The sequence below is a fragment of the Chanodichthys erythropterus genome, chromosome 20 (genome assembly GCF_024489055.1).
Source record: "Chanodichthys erythropterus isolate Z2021 chromosome 20, ASM2448905v1, whole genome shotgun sequence".
In the NCBI taxonomy this organism is placed as follows: Eukaryota; Metazoa; Chordata; class Actinopteri; order Cypriniformes; family Xenocyprididae; genus Chanodichthys; species Chanodichthys erythropterus.
The window spans coordinates 9,643,456-9,659,160 of NC_090240.1; the positions used below are offsets into that span (position 1 = coordinate 9,643,456).

The 15,705-nt window shown below is 46.6% G+C and overlaps 1 protein-coding gene across 1 annotated transcript; it reads left to right on the top strand.

Moving 5' to 3' along the window:
• Window positions 1-13,015: 13,015 nt before the first annotated feature.
• si:ch211-66i15.4 (uncharacterized protein LOC560315 homolog) lies at window positions 13,016-15,632 on the top strand. The gene is made up of 7 exons (XM_067371256.1): window positions 13,016-13,049; window positions 13,143-13,288; window positions 13,369-13,467; window positions 13,560-13,666; window positions 14,621-14,647; window positions 15,248-15,365; window positions 15,504-15,632. Exons 1-7 carry the CDS (start codon window positions 13,031-13,033, stop codon window positions 15,567-15,569), a joined length of 582 nt encoding a protein of 193 aa, XP_067227357.1. The 5' UTR covers window positions 13,016-13,030; the 3' UTR covers window positions 15,570-15,632.
• Window positions 15,633-15,705: the final 73 nt, after the last annotated feature.

A 15,705-nucleotide genomic window follows, 5' to 3' on the forward strand; every position in this document is an offset into this window, starting at 1 on the left:
GCATTGGATACGCGTCGAATTTCGACACAGCGTTCACCTTGCGGTAATCCACACAGAACCGAACTGAGCCGTCCGTTTTGGGAACCAAAACTATCGGGCTCGCCCAGTTACTGCTGGATTCTTCTATTACCCCCATTTCAAGCATCGCTCCTAATTCTTCCTGAACTACTTTTTTCTTGTGTTCAGGTAAGCGATACGGCCGGCTGCGAACCACCACGCCCGGCTCTGTCTCGATATGGTGCTGAATGAGATTTGTACGACCAGGTAGGGGAGAAAACACGTCAGCAAACTCTGCCTGTAATTTGGTTAAATCAATGAGCTGGGAGGGCGAGAGATGATCTCCCCCTGGGGCCAGTGCGAGAGATTCTTTTTTTATATTCGCCTCTGGCCCAAGATCATCCTCTCCGCTAATCACCGTCGCCAGCATCACTGATTCTCCCTCATTCCATTTTTTAAGGAGATTGAGGTGGTAAATTTGACGTGCTCCCCTCCTATCTGAGCGTATTACCTCATAATCGAGCTCTCCAACTTGCCGTGTGACCTCAAATGGTCCTTGCCACTTTGCAAGTAATTTTGAACTTGACGTTGGGAGCTTTATCTCCCGGTGCAAATTTACGCAAATTGGTCCCTCTGTTATACAGCCGGCTCTGTTTGTCCTGGGCCTGTAACAAATTCTCCATAGAGAGCCGCCCCAAAGTGTGGAGTTTTGTTCTCAGGTCCAGCACATACTGAATTTAGTTTTTTGATTGAGACGGTCCGTCCTCCCAAGCCTCTCTTATGACGTCTAACACCCCTCTAGGCTGACGACCATAGAGAAGCTCGAAGGGGGAAAACCCCGTGGAGGCTTGTGGGACCTCTCGCACAGCGAACAACAGAGGTTCCAACCATTTATCCCAATTTTTGGCGTCTTCCTGTACGAATTTACGAATCATTGTTTTAAGCGTGCGATTAAAACGTTCGACCAGCCCGTCCGTTTGTGGGTGAAAGACGCTGGTACAAATCGATTTAATGCCCAATAATTCATAAAGTTCGCGTAACGTCCGTGACATAAACGCCGTGCCCTGATCAGTGAGGATTTCCTTGGGAATCCCCACTCGGGAGATTAAAGAAAACAGTGCGTCAGCAACACTCTTAGCGGAAATGTTGCGGAGAGCCACTGCTTCGGGATATCGTGTTGCATAATCCACAATGACTAATGCAAAACGATGTCCTCGTGCTGATCGCTCTAATGGCCCGATGAGGTCCATGCCAATTCTCTCGAAGGGGACCTGCATTAATGGGAGGGGGCGCAAAGGCGCTTTTGGGGTGGCCGGTGGGTTTACCAACTGACATTCACGACAAGCCGCGCACCACCTGCGCACATTCTCGTGAATGCCCGGCCAAAAAAATCGGGTCATGAGGCGATTTAGTGTCGTCACCTGTCCTAAATGACCAGCCATTGGATTAGAATGAGCCGCTTGAAAAAGCATTTCCCTGCGGCTCCTAGGAACTAACAACTGGGTTGTATCTTCTTTTGTCTGAGCGTCTTGGGTCACTCGATACAACCTATTTTTTATAATTGCAAAATATGGATAAGTAAGCGGTTGTCCAGGATGGAGAGGCTGACCGTCAATGGTGATGACCTGTTCAAACGCACGTTTCAGCGTCTCATCCTGAGACTGCTCCAAGGGAAAATCATCGCGCTCCGAGAGAATAAGTCTCTCGATTTCGCTCTGTTCCCCTGAGGCAGTACCCAGTGGTCCCGGTTTAGTCTCTCCCGCCTGCACACTCGCGTTCCTCTCCAGTGCATTTTTTCCCCAAGAGGCATCCGTACATAAAGCCCCCAATAATTCAGTAAACGCTGGCCAATTGGTTCCCAAAATTAACGGATGCCGGAGGTGCGGGTTAACTGCCACCTCAACACTATGCTTTTGACCCCTGAATTGAATAATAACTGGCACCATAGGATATTCCACCACATCCCCGTGCACACACCGCACCCTAACCATGCGGCTTGTATCCAATGCCCCGGACGAAATCAGGCTTTGATGAACGGAGGTTTGGTTACAACCTGAGTCCACCAAAGCCTGATAGGTACCCCCCTTGATACTCACAGGTATCTGGTACCGGCCAGCCTGACCAGGGGCAGTCTGCGGGTCGTCCGGGACCCGGATCATTGTCCCCACCTCAATGACAGGAGACCTGTCCACGAAATGCTCCGGGTCCCCGCAACGCCAACAGACCGGCCCAGACCTACCCGCCGCTCTCGTGGCAGAGAGTGGGTTAAATTGTTGGCGCGGAGAGAGGGGAGAAACAGGAGTGGGGTCCAGCCCGACAGCAGACAGTCCCGCCCCCCTGGGCAGGGCTCTAGGTCCAGAAACTGATCCAAGTTCAGTTCCGCCCCGCCCCCGGGGCGGAACACGAGACGGGCCGGGCGGACGAGACCTGGGGAGAGGGACAGGTCTAGAGAGAGAGAGGGGAACAGAAGGAGAGAGAGAGATTGATGGTAAAAGTTCGCCGACCCCTGGGCACGCCACCATATGGTCCTCTGCCAGATGGATGGCCGAATCCAGCGACGTGGGCCGGTGGCACTGGACCCACTCGGCCGTTTTCTTCGGAAGCCGAGTGGTAAACTGTTCCAGTACCACCCGATCGATGACTTGTTCCACGTCGCTTCCGTCGGCCAGCAGCCATTTGCGGCAGGAGTCCCGGAGCTGTTGGGCCATCAGGAATGGCCGGCCGGACTCCCCCAGCCCCAATGAGCGGAAGTACTGGCGATGTTGTTCCGGGGTCCGGCCGACGCGCTGTAGGATGGCCCGCTTGAGATCGTCGAAGACCAGGAGGTTCTGTACAGGGAGCTGCTGCGCCGCCACCTGCGCTTCTCCTGATAACAGGGGGATCAGGCGCACCGGCCACTCCCCCCGGGGCCACCCAGAAGCCTCAGCTGATCTTTCAAATAAGTCCATGAAGGCCTCTGGGTTATCCTGTGGCCCCATTTTATTCAGCGGCAGGTGGGTGGGCGCAGCGAGTGTGCTGGTGGTCTTAGCACGAACCTCCTGGTCAATCCAGCTCCGGAACCTCTCGCGGTCTTCCTGCTGGACCTGTATGATGGCCTCAAAGCGGCGCTCCTGATCCGTACGCAGGTCCAGCAGGGCTTGATGATGTTCCTGTTGCATGACCGCGAGGGATGAGATGATCTCCGCAAACGGCTGGGCAGAGGTCGAGTGCATGGCGGCGGCTCCCTTCTTCCTTCCCGGGTTTCGGCACCAGTGTAACAAGTTCAAGTTCGTAGGGAAGGAAGAGGACAGGGTCGACTTTGACTGCTGACTGAGTTTTTATTTCAATAACAAGGTGTCCAAACAAAAGTCTGTGCAACGCACAATAAACAATCCACATCCACAGACGGGCTTCACTCCAGTAGTGCTCTCCAGCTCAGTCCCAGTGTTTCTCAGTCAGCAGTCCCTCTCTCTCTCACACACTCCTGCTTCTCCTGGTGTTTTATCCTGTCTCCGTGCCAATTACTGGAATTAGAAACAGGTGTTCGTGATTTACAATTAACCCACTCACTTACCAAGCATCTCCCGACTCTCTCTCCTGCTGCAGACTTCACTGAACCATGCCCTCCCTGCCACAGAGATCTTTTAAAGGAACAAAACTGACTGTAGTAAAGAAACAAATTAAAACCATCTTTTAAATGTCGTAAAGGAACAAGAGAACAAAACTTACTGTCATAAAGATCTTGTAAAGAAATAAATCCGACCATCATTGAACTCTTGTAACAAAACAAAACCAGACCGTCTTTGAAATCTCATAATGGAACAAAACAGAACGTCATTGAAATATCATAAAGAAACAAAATCAGCCATCATTTAAATCTTATAAGGAAAAAAACTTAATGTCATTGAGATTTCATAACGAAACAAAACTGACTGTCTTTGAAATCTCATAACAGAAGAAAACCAACCGTCATTGAAAACTGACAGTCATTAAAATCTTAATAATCTTAACCGAACAAATCTGACCATCTCTGATATCTTGTAGAGAAACAATACAGACTGTCATTGAAATCTTGTGAAGGAGCAAAGCAGTGTCAGGGCTCGGGTCTGATCACCTGTCTTTGTGCTCGTGTTTTGTGTTTTGGTGCGTGGCTTTGTTTTGACAGCTCGTCACGTGCTCGTGTCTCTGCCCTCACCTGTTCCTGCTCTTAGCTCATCTCTCACACCTGGTTCTTGTTCTCCTCATTATTATTTCCCTTTATAGCCCCTCGTGTGTCTCTGTCCTTTGTCAGACTGTTATGGTTTCTACCGCTATTCTGACTACCTGTGTCCGTATCTGTACATGTCTTGTCTCGTCTCTTCCAGTCTCGTTCAGGCTCCAGTGCTCGTGGCTGCAAGCTGTCTGGCCATTCTGCTGCGCTCACTGTGGACTCAATCTTCTCTCGCATTCAGCGGCGGTTGTCTGGATCTGTGAGCAGCCTTTCCCGTTTGGCCTCAATCTTCTCTCGCATTCAGCGGCGGTTGTCTGGATCTGTGAGCAGCCTTTCCCGTTTGGCCGATTGCCGCGGTCGCGGCTTTTCCTGACCCACGAACTGTTTTTCTGACGCTTCAGCTATTTTCTGTTCAATAAACCTTCTGTTTGCACCCGCATCTGAATCCTGCCTATTTTCCTGACAGAACAGTCTGACCAGCGATGGATTCAGCGGGATCCGACACGCTCCGTTCTGCTCTCGTTCAGCAAGGGGTTTTGCTGGGTCAGCACTCCAGCCAGATCAACACTACGGCTCAGGAAGTGGACGCGCTGAATGCCCAAGTCGCGGAGCTCCTTTCACGGGTCGATGAGCTTCAGCAAGAGGCGGCTAACCGGGCGCCCGCTCCTCGCGCTGTTATTCCTCCTGAACCCGAACCACACGCCAATAATCCACCGATCTATGACGGCGATCCGAAGTCCTGTCAAGCATTCCTCTCTCAGTGCGCTCTGGTGTTCGCTTTACGACCTCGACGCTACGCCACAGAAGAGGCAAGAGTGGCGTATGTTATCACTCTTCTCTCCAGTCGCGCCCGCGAATGGGGAGTGGCCGTGTGGAATTCTCGTGCTCTCTGCTGTGCTTCTTTTGAGGATTTTCGTCAGGAGATGACGAAGTTATTCGACCGTTCTGCACAGGGAGATGAGGCGGCAGCTCAGTTGTCTGGTCTGACTCAGAAGAGGAGTTCAGTGACTGATTATGCGATACAGTTCCAAACTTTGGCGGCTGCTTGTGCTTGGAATGAGGGCGCATTACGTGCTCGTTTTCTTGATGGACTGGATCATGCTATTGCCGACGAGCTGGCTGCTTTGGATCTGCCTCGGGGATTGGATGACATAATTAATCTCGCGCTCCGTGTTGAGGGGCGTCTCAATCGTCGCCGTCAGCGCCGTCTGTCTACTGCTCCGTGGAGCCACCTGGAGTCCTCTTCGCATGATGACCCAAGTTCCCTGTCAGTTGAGGCTGAGCCGATGCAGCTGGGTCGGCTTCGATTAACACCACAGCAGAGACAGGAGCGTTTAACCCAAGGCTTATGCTTGTATTGTGGCAAGCCGGGCCATTTTGTTCTTCAGTGCCCGTTAAAAGCCAAAGCCCACCAGTGAATCGGGGAGTCCTGGTGGGCGCTTTTTCCTGTTCTAACTCTCCAGCCTCACGCACTCAGATGCCTTTTCATCTCACCTTCCGGGGAGACGTCCACTCGGGTCAAGCACTTATTGATTCGGGCGCTGAGGGAAATTTCCTAGATTCTGCCTCCGCTCTCAAATGGAATATTCCCACCATTCCCTTGGCTGAACCCATTGTAGCATGGTCGCTGGCAGGAAGTCCCCTTACTACCATCACACACGTCACTCCTCGTGTAAGCCTTTCACTTTCTGGTAACCATTGTGAGGAGATTGAACTGTTTATTTTGGACTCTCCTAATGCACTGTTAATATTAGGACACCCGTGGTTGCTAAAACACAACCCGCAGGTTGACTGGGTCAATAATTCCATTTTAGCCTGGAGTCAGTCTTGTCACGTGTCTTGTTTAGGTGCTGCGTTTTCTCCTGTCTCTGTGTCTTGTGTTTCACAGGTGGATCCTCCTGACCTTACCGGTGTACCTGCGGAGTACTTTGATCTTCGGGCGGTCTTCAGTAGGTCTCGGGCCACCTCACTTCCTCCGCATCGCCCATATGATTGTGCCATTGAGCTCCTCCCGGGCACTTCTCCGCCTAAGGGTCGGCTTTATTCCCTGTCTGGTCCTGAAAGAGAGGCGATGGACAAGTATATTCGTGAATCACTTCAGTCTGGGCTCATCCGCCATTCCTCCTCTCCTGCTGGTGCAGGGTTTTTCTTCGTTCAGAAGAAAGATGGCTCCCTACGTCCTTGTATTGATTACAGAGGTTTGAATGACATTACTGTTAAGAACAGGTATCCCCTACCTTTAATGTCTTCTGCCTTTGAGTTATTACAGGGAGCTCGGGTCTTCACCAAATTAGACCTCTGCAACGCCTACCATCTGGTGCGCATTCGGGAGGGGGATGAGTGGAAAACAGCATTCAACACTCCATCGGGGCACTATGAGTATCTGGTTCTTCCGTTTGGTCTTACCAATGCTCCAGCCGTCTTCCAAGGTCTCGTCAATAGCGTTTTGGGAGACATGATTAATCAATTTGTCTTTGTGTATTTGGATGATATTCTTATCTTTTCTCCCTCTCTCCAAGCACACACCCAACATGTTAGACGGGTCCTCCAGCGTCTGTTAGAGAACCAATTGTTTGTCAAGGCGGAGAAATGCGAATTCCACGCCGAGTCTGTTACGTTCCTTGGCCACATTATTTCATCCAAGGGGATCAAGCCTGATCCAGCCAAGATAGAAGCTGTCGCTAAGTGGCCAGTCCCCGACTCTCGTAAGGCTCTGCAGCGCTTCCTGGGTTTTGCTAACTTTTTCCGCCGTTACATCAGGAATTTCGGTCAGATTGCTGCACCCCTCACTGCATTAACCTCCACCAAGGTGGTCTTCAGCTGGAACCAGGATGCTCAGGTAGCCTTTGATAACCTTAAGTCCCGATTTATCTCTGCACCTGTTCTGTTGGTCCCAGATCCCGAGTCCCAGTTCATTGTTGAGGTCGATGCATCTGATGTCGGGGTTGGCGCAGTTCTATCTCAGCGTTCCCTTCGTGATGGGAAGGTGCATCCTTGTGCTTTCTTCTCTCGTCGCCTCAGCCCTGCAGAACGTAACTACGACATTGGCAACAGAGAGCTGTTGGCGGTGAGATTGGCTCTGGGTGAGTGGCGTCACTGGTTGGAGGGGTCAGCGCAGCCCTTCTTGGTCTGGACGGATCACAAGAATTTAGAATATATCCATTCGGCCAAGAGGCTGAACTCGCGGCAAGCCCGTTGGGCACTCTTCTTTGGCCGGTTTAACTTCACCCTCTCGTACCGGCCGGGGTCCAGAAACGTTAAGCCCGATGCTCTCTCGCGTCTGTTCAATACTCCGGAGGGAGAGCTTACGGCCGATGCCATTCTCCCTGAGGGGGTGGTGGTCGGGGCACTCTCCTGGGGCATTGAACGGCGAGTGGAGGAGGCCGGCAGAGGGGTGCAAGTGCCCGGGGAGTGTCCTGCAGGTAGATTGTTCGTGTCGGCTGCGCTGCGCTCTGAAGTCCTTCAGTGGGGTCATTCGTCCAGGTTGGTCTGCCATCCTGGGATTCGGAGAACGTTGACTGCCATCCGTCAACGTTTCTGGTGGCCCTCTCTGGCCGCAGATGTCAGACAGTTCGTGTTGGCCTGCCCCACTTGTGCTCAATGTAAGCCGATTAACCGCCCTCCTGATGGTCTGCTCCGCCCCCTTCCCATACCCTCCCGTCCTTGGTCACACATCGCCCTTGACTTTGTTTCTGGGCTTCCTCCCTCGAAGGGGAACACGGTCATTCTCACGGTGGTGGATCGTTTCTCCAAAGCGGCCCATTTCATTCCCCTCCCTAAATTGCCTTCCGCCCGGGAGACCGCTCAGCTGATGGTGGATCACATCTTCTGTCTCCATGGGTTGCCGGTTGATGTGGTTTCTGATAGGGGTCCTCAGTTTTGGAAGGAATTTTGTAGACCGATCGGGGCCTCTGCGAGTCTGTCTTCTGGTTTTCACCCTCAGACCAATGGGCAATGTGAGCGGGCCAACCAGGATCTGGAAAGAATGCTCCGCTGTCTGACATCCAATAATCCAAGTTCCTGGTGCCAACAGCTCTCTTGGATCGAGTACGCCCGAAACTCCCTTCCGATGGCGGCTTCAGGTATGTCCCCCTTTGAGTGTTCTGTGGGTTATAAGCCTCCTCTGTTTCCATCACAGGAACCCGATGCTGCGGTCCCATCTGCCCTGGCTTTCGTCCAGCGTTGCCGTCGCACCTGGAGGAAGGTCAGGGGGGTTTTGGCCCAGACCTCTAGACGAACCAAAGCAGCAGTCGATCGCCGCCGGTCCTCTCCTCCTACCTATGTGTGTGGTCAAATGGTATGGCTCTCTACCAGGGATCTGCCTCTCCGGGCGCCCTCTCATAAGCTGGCACCCAGATTCATTGGTCCATACCGTGTCACCAAGCTGGTTAATCCAGTGGCGGTCAGGCTCAAGCTTCCCCCTGCTCTTGGTCGGGTTCACCCTGTGTTTCATGTTTCCAGGGTTAAACCTGTGTTTTCCTCTCCCATCAATCCTGCTGGTGATCGTCCAATCCCCCCACCCCCTCGTCTTGTGGATGGCTCTCCCACCTATACGGTTAGGAGGATACTCGACGAGCGGCGCCGCGGTAGGGGCTTTCAGTATCTCGTGGACTGGGAGGGCTATGGTCCAGAGGAGAGGTGCTGGGTGCCGTCCCGGGACGTTTTGGACCGCTCGTTGATCGAGGACTTCCGTCGGGGACGAGGTGAGCTTCCTCCTGGGGCGCCTGGTGGCTCTCCTGGGAGGGGGGGTACTGTCAGGGCTCGGGTCTGATCACCTGTCTTTGTGCTCGTGTTTTGTGTTTTGGTGCGTGGCTTTGTTTTGACAGCTCGCCACGTGCTTGTGTCTCTGCCCTCACCTGTTCCTGCTCGTTAGCTCATCTCTCACACCTGGTTCTTGTTCTCCTCATTATTATTTCCCTTTATAGCCCCTCGTGTGTCTCTGTCCTTTGTCAGACTGTTATGGTTTCTACCGCTATTCTGACTACCTGTGTCCGTATCTGTACACGTCTTGTCTCGTCTCTTCCAGTCTCGTTCAGGCTCCAGTGCTCGTGGCTGCAAGCTGTCTGGCCATTCTGCTGCGCTCACTGTGGACTCAATCTTCTCTCGCATTCAGCGGCGGTTGTCTGGATCTGTGAGCAGCCTTTCCCGTTTGGCCGATTGCAGCGGTCGCGGCTTTTCCTGACCCATGAACTGTTTTTCTGACGCTTCAGCTATTTTCTGTTCAATAAACCTTCTGTTTGCACCCGCATCTGAATCCTGCCTATTTTCCTGACAAGCAGACCGTCATTGAGATCTTGTAAAGGAACAAAACCGACCGTCATTGAAATCTCGTAATGAAACAAAACTGACAGTCATTGAGTTCTCGTAAAGGAACAATATTGATATTGAAATTTCATAGTGAAATGAAACCGATAGAGATTTCGCTACCGAACAAAACCAACTGTCACTGATATCAGTTGAAAACCATCAGGGAACAGAATCCGATGGCAAAAAATTCTGAATCTGTTCCCCCACCCCCATGATGAGATTTAATGATGTAGTGGCTTAAAAGATGCTGATTCTATCCTGTGTGTGGATAGAGCATAACCAGCCACAAGCTGGGACTCTAACTCAGGTTTCCTGACATGCAACAGAACTAGATATCAGCACACTGCCCACTAGGCTACTGGGAACAACTAGCATGAGCTAGTTGAATAAATATTAGAACCTTACTGTGTAAAAAAACATGGGGGAACAGAATCTGATGGCAAACAACTCAGCTGTCGGAATATTTTCCCCCACCCATATGATGAGAGATGTTGATGCAGTGACTTAAAAGATGCTGATTCTATCCTGTGTGTGGATGGAGCTTAACCAGCATCATTTTAAAGGTTAATTTTTGGGACTTTTTTTGCCTTTTATTATGACAGGAAAGTATGTAGACAGGAAAGCAAATTGGAAGAGAGTGGGGGGACGAGATCAGGAAAAGTCCACAAGCTGGGACTCGAACTCAGGTTTCCTGACGTGCAACAGAATTAGATATCAGCACACTGTCCACTAAGCTATTGGGAACAACTAGCGTGAGCCAGTTTAATAAACATCAGAACCTCATTGTGTAAAAAACATGGAGGGGAACAGATTCCGATGGCAAACATTTCAGCTGTCGGAATCCATTCCCCCACCCCCTTGATGAGAGATGCTGATGCAGTGTCTTAAAATATGCTGATTCTATCCTGTGTGTGGATGCATAACCAGCATCAGTTTAAGCATTGTTTTTTGTCTTTTTTGCCTTTTATTTTGATAGGAAAGTATGTAGATAGGAAGCAAAAACAGGAGAGAGAGTGTAGGATTAGGAAAAGTCCACAGGCTGGGACTCAAACTCAGGTTTTGAGTTGGTTTGGTTGGTGAATGGCCACCACGTTCCAACAAAACTGCAATGTCAACAAGGAGCTGACGGGTGATGATTTGGGCTGGAATATTGGGAAGTGAGATGGAAGGTCCCCATGACTTTTAAAAGATATGTGGAGTTCATAACTGGCCATTTTCAGCTATGGTATAAAAAGGAGGATAGTGCCTAGAGTTGGGGTACTCGACCTTGGACTCGGACTCGAGTCCAATTTTAAATGAACTCGGACTTGTCACGCACTCAGGTGAATTTGTACTCGGACTTGACACGGACTTGAACATTTCGGACTCTGAAAATATTCCGAGTACAGTCGAGTCCGCATCATGTGTAACAATAAAACCAGCTAAAAAATTGAGATGAGAAATTAATTAATGTCTCCCCGTCTGTCATTTTACTGTACCACACCGGCAGGCAGCAGTAGCATAGTTGTAGGCCAACCCGGAAGTTAGCGGTGCACGGGTTCCCTCGGTTGAAAGCCTATGCATTTTTCCCATATACTTTTGGAAAATCGCAGAAAATAAGCTCTGTGTTTAACAAAGGGTTATGACATTACACGTTTTGTCTATCAAGATAATCTTTACAAGTCAACACAACATTTATAGATTTTGAAGCCTAAATAAAGTCATCAGATATAAAAGGCTAACAATAGGCTATAAACGGACTACAGCACACCATGGTCGCGGATCAACATCGTCACCACCAAACTTCCTCAAACTGTATTTAAAAAGCAACTTTATTTATAAACATTCTCACTGATTATGATCTGCGCTGTGTATGAATACTTATCCACTTTTTCATGAGAAATGCTGTCCAAATGTCCCGTTTTTAATGACGACGTCTAAAGTCCCCGCCAAAGGAAGTAGTCAGACAAAAAAGAAAAAAAAGAAAAAAAAAACTGAAAAGATTATTTATCAGCATCTAACATCAATAATAGTTAGATACTGTTTTCATTTAAAACGCACACAAAACATATAAAATACATTTATGTGGCAGGATAGTCACAAAATTGTATACAGCGGTACATCACTTCCAGATACTTATGGACATCATGACATGGATCAAAAGAAGATAGAATTTGAAGTGGTAGTTGACAAGGCTTCTTCCCAATGCAACTTTATAGGGTAAAAAACAGCAACAACTATTATTTATTATTGTATTATTTAATATATTTATTATGTATTTTATGATTACTTAACTTGAAAATGTAGGATAAAAATTATATGTAGGCCTATAAAAGACCTGTTTTCCTTGGTTGTTATTCATAAGACACAGCCAAGTATTTATAGGTCCAAACACAAGGATCAGAGAATACTGAGTTCACTGCAGGAACAGAACAGCTCTTTCTTCCATCACACCTGATTCATGAATAGGCAATGACAAGTATTTAAAGGTGCTAAAGAGGATGTTTTGTTTTATACATTTTTGCAATATTACTTGAAACTGTCTTTACTAACTGATAAAAGACTATTTATTAGGTGCACTGAAAGGAATAATATTAATATACATAATCTGTGCACTAGGTAGGGCCTTAAAAACATCAGCCAATCGTTTACACAATGATTGGCCCTCTGGCTTGTCAATCACTGTCGTGACGTTCCTTGTGAGAGACGAGCGCGGCTGCGCGCTCCAGTAACTTTCCACACTACACAGGCGCCGCATGCAGTGTTTTTGTCAGGAGACAGGAGTAACAACTGCAGATTATGAGTTACCTGCGGTGAGTCCAACATAATGAATCCACTAACACGACACAGCAAATGCCGGTGGTAAACACTCGTGTTCCAATACTCCTGCACGAGTTTTGGGAGGCGTTCCCTCGAAATGAGCTGTGGAGGGGGGTTGTTCTTACGCATGCGCTCATTTAAAAACCTCACTAACAGTCTTTGGTTTCTCAGTCGACGAAAAGATCCTCTTTAGCACCTTTAAGAACAGCTTTAATATACTAGAAAAAAAAAATTATATTACTCTTGTAAAATTATACATAAAATTTTCTCGGCTATGTAAATCAGACATCGTATGGAGAGGTGTTACTCAAAAACAGTGCATATTTGAGATCTGACTGGTCTTCCACATGATCTGCTATCAGTCCGCCCATAGTTGGCTTTAATTATCTTTATTAATCCCCAATCTGACACGTAAAAAATAATAATAATAATAATTAATTAAAAAAATAATAATAATAAATCATTAGACTTATGGTAAAATCTAGTAGAGTCCTGTATCGACATTCATTAGAGTAGACTACATAAAGTAGGCCTATGTGTCCAATATAAAAGTACATATAGCCTAAACGCCCCAAATCACTGCCAATAAATACAATTATAATAAATTATTAATAAATACATAATTAAAAAAAAAAAACGACTTCTGAATCAGTTCTGAATACATCGGAATTCCATTTGATCCACATCATCAGTTCATTGGCACATGGTTACCATGGTTCTAGTAAACATTAGGGCGCTATGGCGACACGGGGCGCAGGTATTGTAATTTACTCATCAGTAGACAACACTGCATCTTTTGCCATCAAAAATGATTATTTGATTTTTTTATATGTGTTTATCAACTTTAAAGCTCCACTGGTCGCGTTCGGCAGCTGCCAGAAACGTCTAATTTTTCCAACTCACTTTGCGCCTAATCGCATGGGCAATGAAATGCTCGCGCTGCACGGGTCAACTGACTCCAAGGCACTAGGACCCGGATGTTACAACAACCACACGGTATGAATGAAGGCAGAGCAGTTAATAACTTCTATGCTAAGCAACGTGTTATTCTTTTCATCTAACTTATCAGCTCACAGGTGGGCACTATTATATATGACCTCCAACACAGACCTGAGAGTAAGAGGGGATATGTGTTAGCAGCCCGCACTGCACCACGCTTTCTGCCTCCATTTAAGGTAGGCGGCAGAGTTTATGCATTTATATGTAAAATCGCAACCATTTCCTTTGTTTTTATTTAAACAAAAAACTGCATTGCCTGTCTTTATAGACAGCCACCCCTTCACCATGGGAATACCAGCAGGACTGGACGCAGTCTAAAGTGTGTCCTCCTGGAAAAGCTCCCTTTAATAGTACCACTGTAAGACTCAGTGCCCGGTTGCATAAAGCACCTTAAGTGTAATTTTCCCTTAAGATCGCCCTTATGTTTCCCTTAAACTTAAGGGTGTTGCAGAAAATAACCGTTAAGTGTTACTTAAGGGTTTCTTTAGGCGAAACGTCATAAACCCTTAAGAATTTCCCTTAAGTATATATATTTCACTTAAGTAATGCGTAAGTGTTGCATAAAGCCCCTTAACCTTCATTTCCCTAAGTATATCGTAAGGTTCGTAAAACTTCACCTTAAGTGTTACACAGAGTGAGCAGGTTCAATCCAAGTCGTATAACGTGCCACGATCGGCCGCTTTATATGATAGACAAATTGTATTTTAGCGGTTTATTCACATAAACATTGATGAAATATAACATATCTTATAACATATCTTACATGGTCAACGGAAGCGCAAACGTGCGTGCATCACACGCAAAAACAAACCTCATTTGTTCTTGCGCGCACATTTGAGCTTCCGACACAGCCGTAATCATATGGATGTCTTTCAATAAATGGACATAAATGATGAGAGAATATTAAAAATATCTTTATTTGTTATCCAAAGATGAATGAAAGTCTTATGGGTTTGGAACGACATGAGGGTGTCAGGGTGAGTGAATGACGGCAGAAATCTCAATTTTGAGTAAACAATCAATTTGAGTTTCTCGTCTCTTTCATATTTGGTTTTCTTTTTTGTTTTCCTTATCCATATTATGTTGTTTTCTGTGAAAACTTACCACGATACGTATTAACAAATAACGTGTCCATGGCAACAGTAGAATTTTTTAACGGCAAAACCTGGGATGCTGTCGTTAAACACTTAACGGTTTCCCTTACCTAAGAGAACAATTTAAGAGATTATATGCAACACCCTTAAGTCATTCCCTTAGTTAAGGGGAAATCACGCCTTAAGTGTCATACTTAAGGGAAAAACTTAAGGTGCTTTATGCAACCGGGCACAGACCTTCAAATGCAGACTCCAGCCCTGGGTATGATCTTTTTTAACATTTGACTGAGTCTATCAAAAGATGTGTGTTCTAGTAATACAAAACAACCAATATAGAATAATAGTTTTTAACCTTCTTGGCTGCAGGGCCCCCCATTGTCCTCAACAATAATCAAAGACCCCATGATTTTTTTGACCCGGTAAAATATACTAGTAACTAGAGGTTGGAATAATGTATTATAACTTGGAAAATGTATACTATAAAAATGCACTTTTTTTATTCATTTGCATGCCACTGCCCCCTTGAGAACTGCTAATCTAGAATAAATTTTCCTCCATATTTATTCTATTTATATACTGAATATATACAAGTATGAAACCACTAATTTTTTTTTTTTTTTTTTGTAATTTAATTGTTTTGCATTAGAATTCATATTACCAGAATACTAATCTAAGTGAAAGTTTGATTCAAAATCATTATGAATTTCAGAATGACCGTCTTGAACTCCATAAGTTTGTGTAAAACCTGATGGTTATGTTCTCCAATTTGATTTGAGAATGATTCAACGGACATCCTAAAATGTTTAATTCCTGGTTTAAATTAAATGATTCACAGACTTTCTATGTATACTGTTTTTTTCAGTCCAGGGGCATATGTTCATGATTCCATCCAAAACAAGAAGGTATCATGGCCAATGAAATTTGGCTCTCCAGACTGGTCAAAAGTGCCACTGCTGGAGAGAAGAGCACTGCGGACTGAGGTACTGATATGTCTGACACTCTTCTACAAATTACAAATCAAAGAAACAATAAAAGTGTGTACACAACAGCCTTTTGAGCTTAATGTATTTTTCATTAGCTAATATATATTTTTAACTTCATGTGTTTTGTCCATGCAGCTCCTCCATGACAAAGAGTTTAAGAAACAGAGGAACAGGGTGGCATATCTACACTTGTTTTACTGATGACACTAAAATACTACCACAAAAATGCAGCGTGAATCTCATATACAAACATTAAAGCTTTAAAAGACAAAATCTACTTGTTTCCCATTTCATAATGTGTTCAGTTTGGAACCATAATTGTGAGTTGTCCTATATT

Excerpts from the sequence above, each read along its gene's own strand:
- si:ch211-66i15.4 (XM_067371256.1), top strand. Across the intron at positions 13,289-13,368 it reads GATGTTACAACAACCACACG|GTGGGCACTATTATATATGA; the intron begins GTATGAATGAAG and ends ATCAGCTCACAG. Across the intron at positions 13,667-14,620 it reads ACTGTAAGACTCAGTGCCCG|ACCTTCAAATGCAGACTCCA; the intron begins GTTGCATAAAGC and ends AACCGGGCACAG.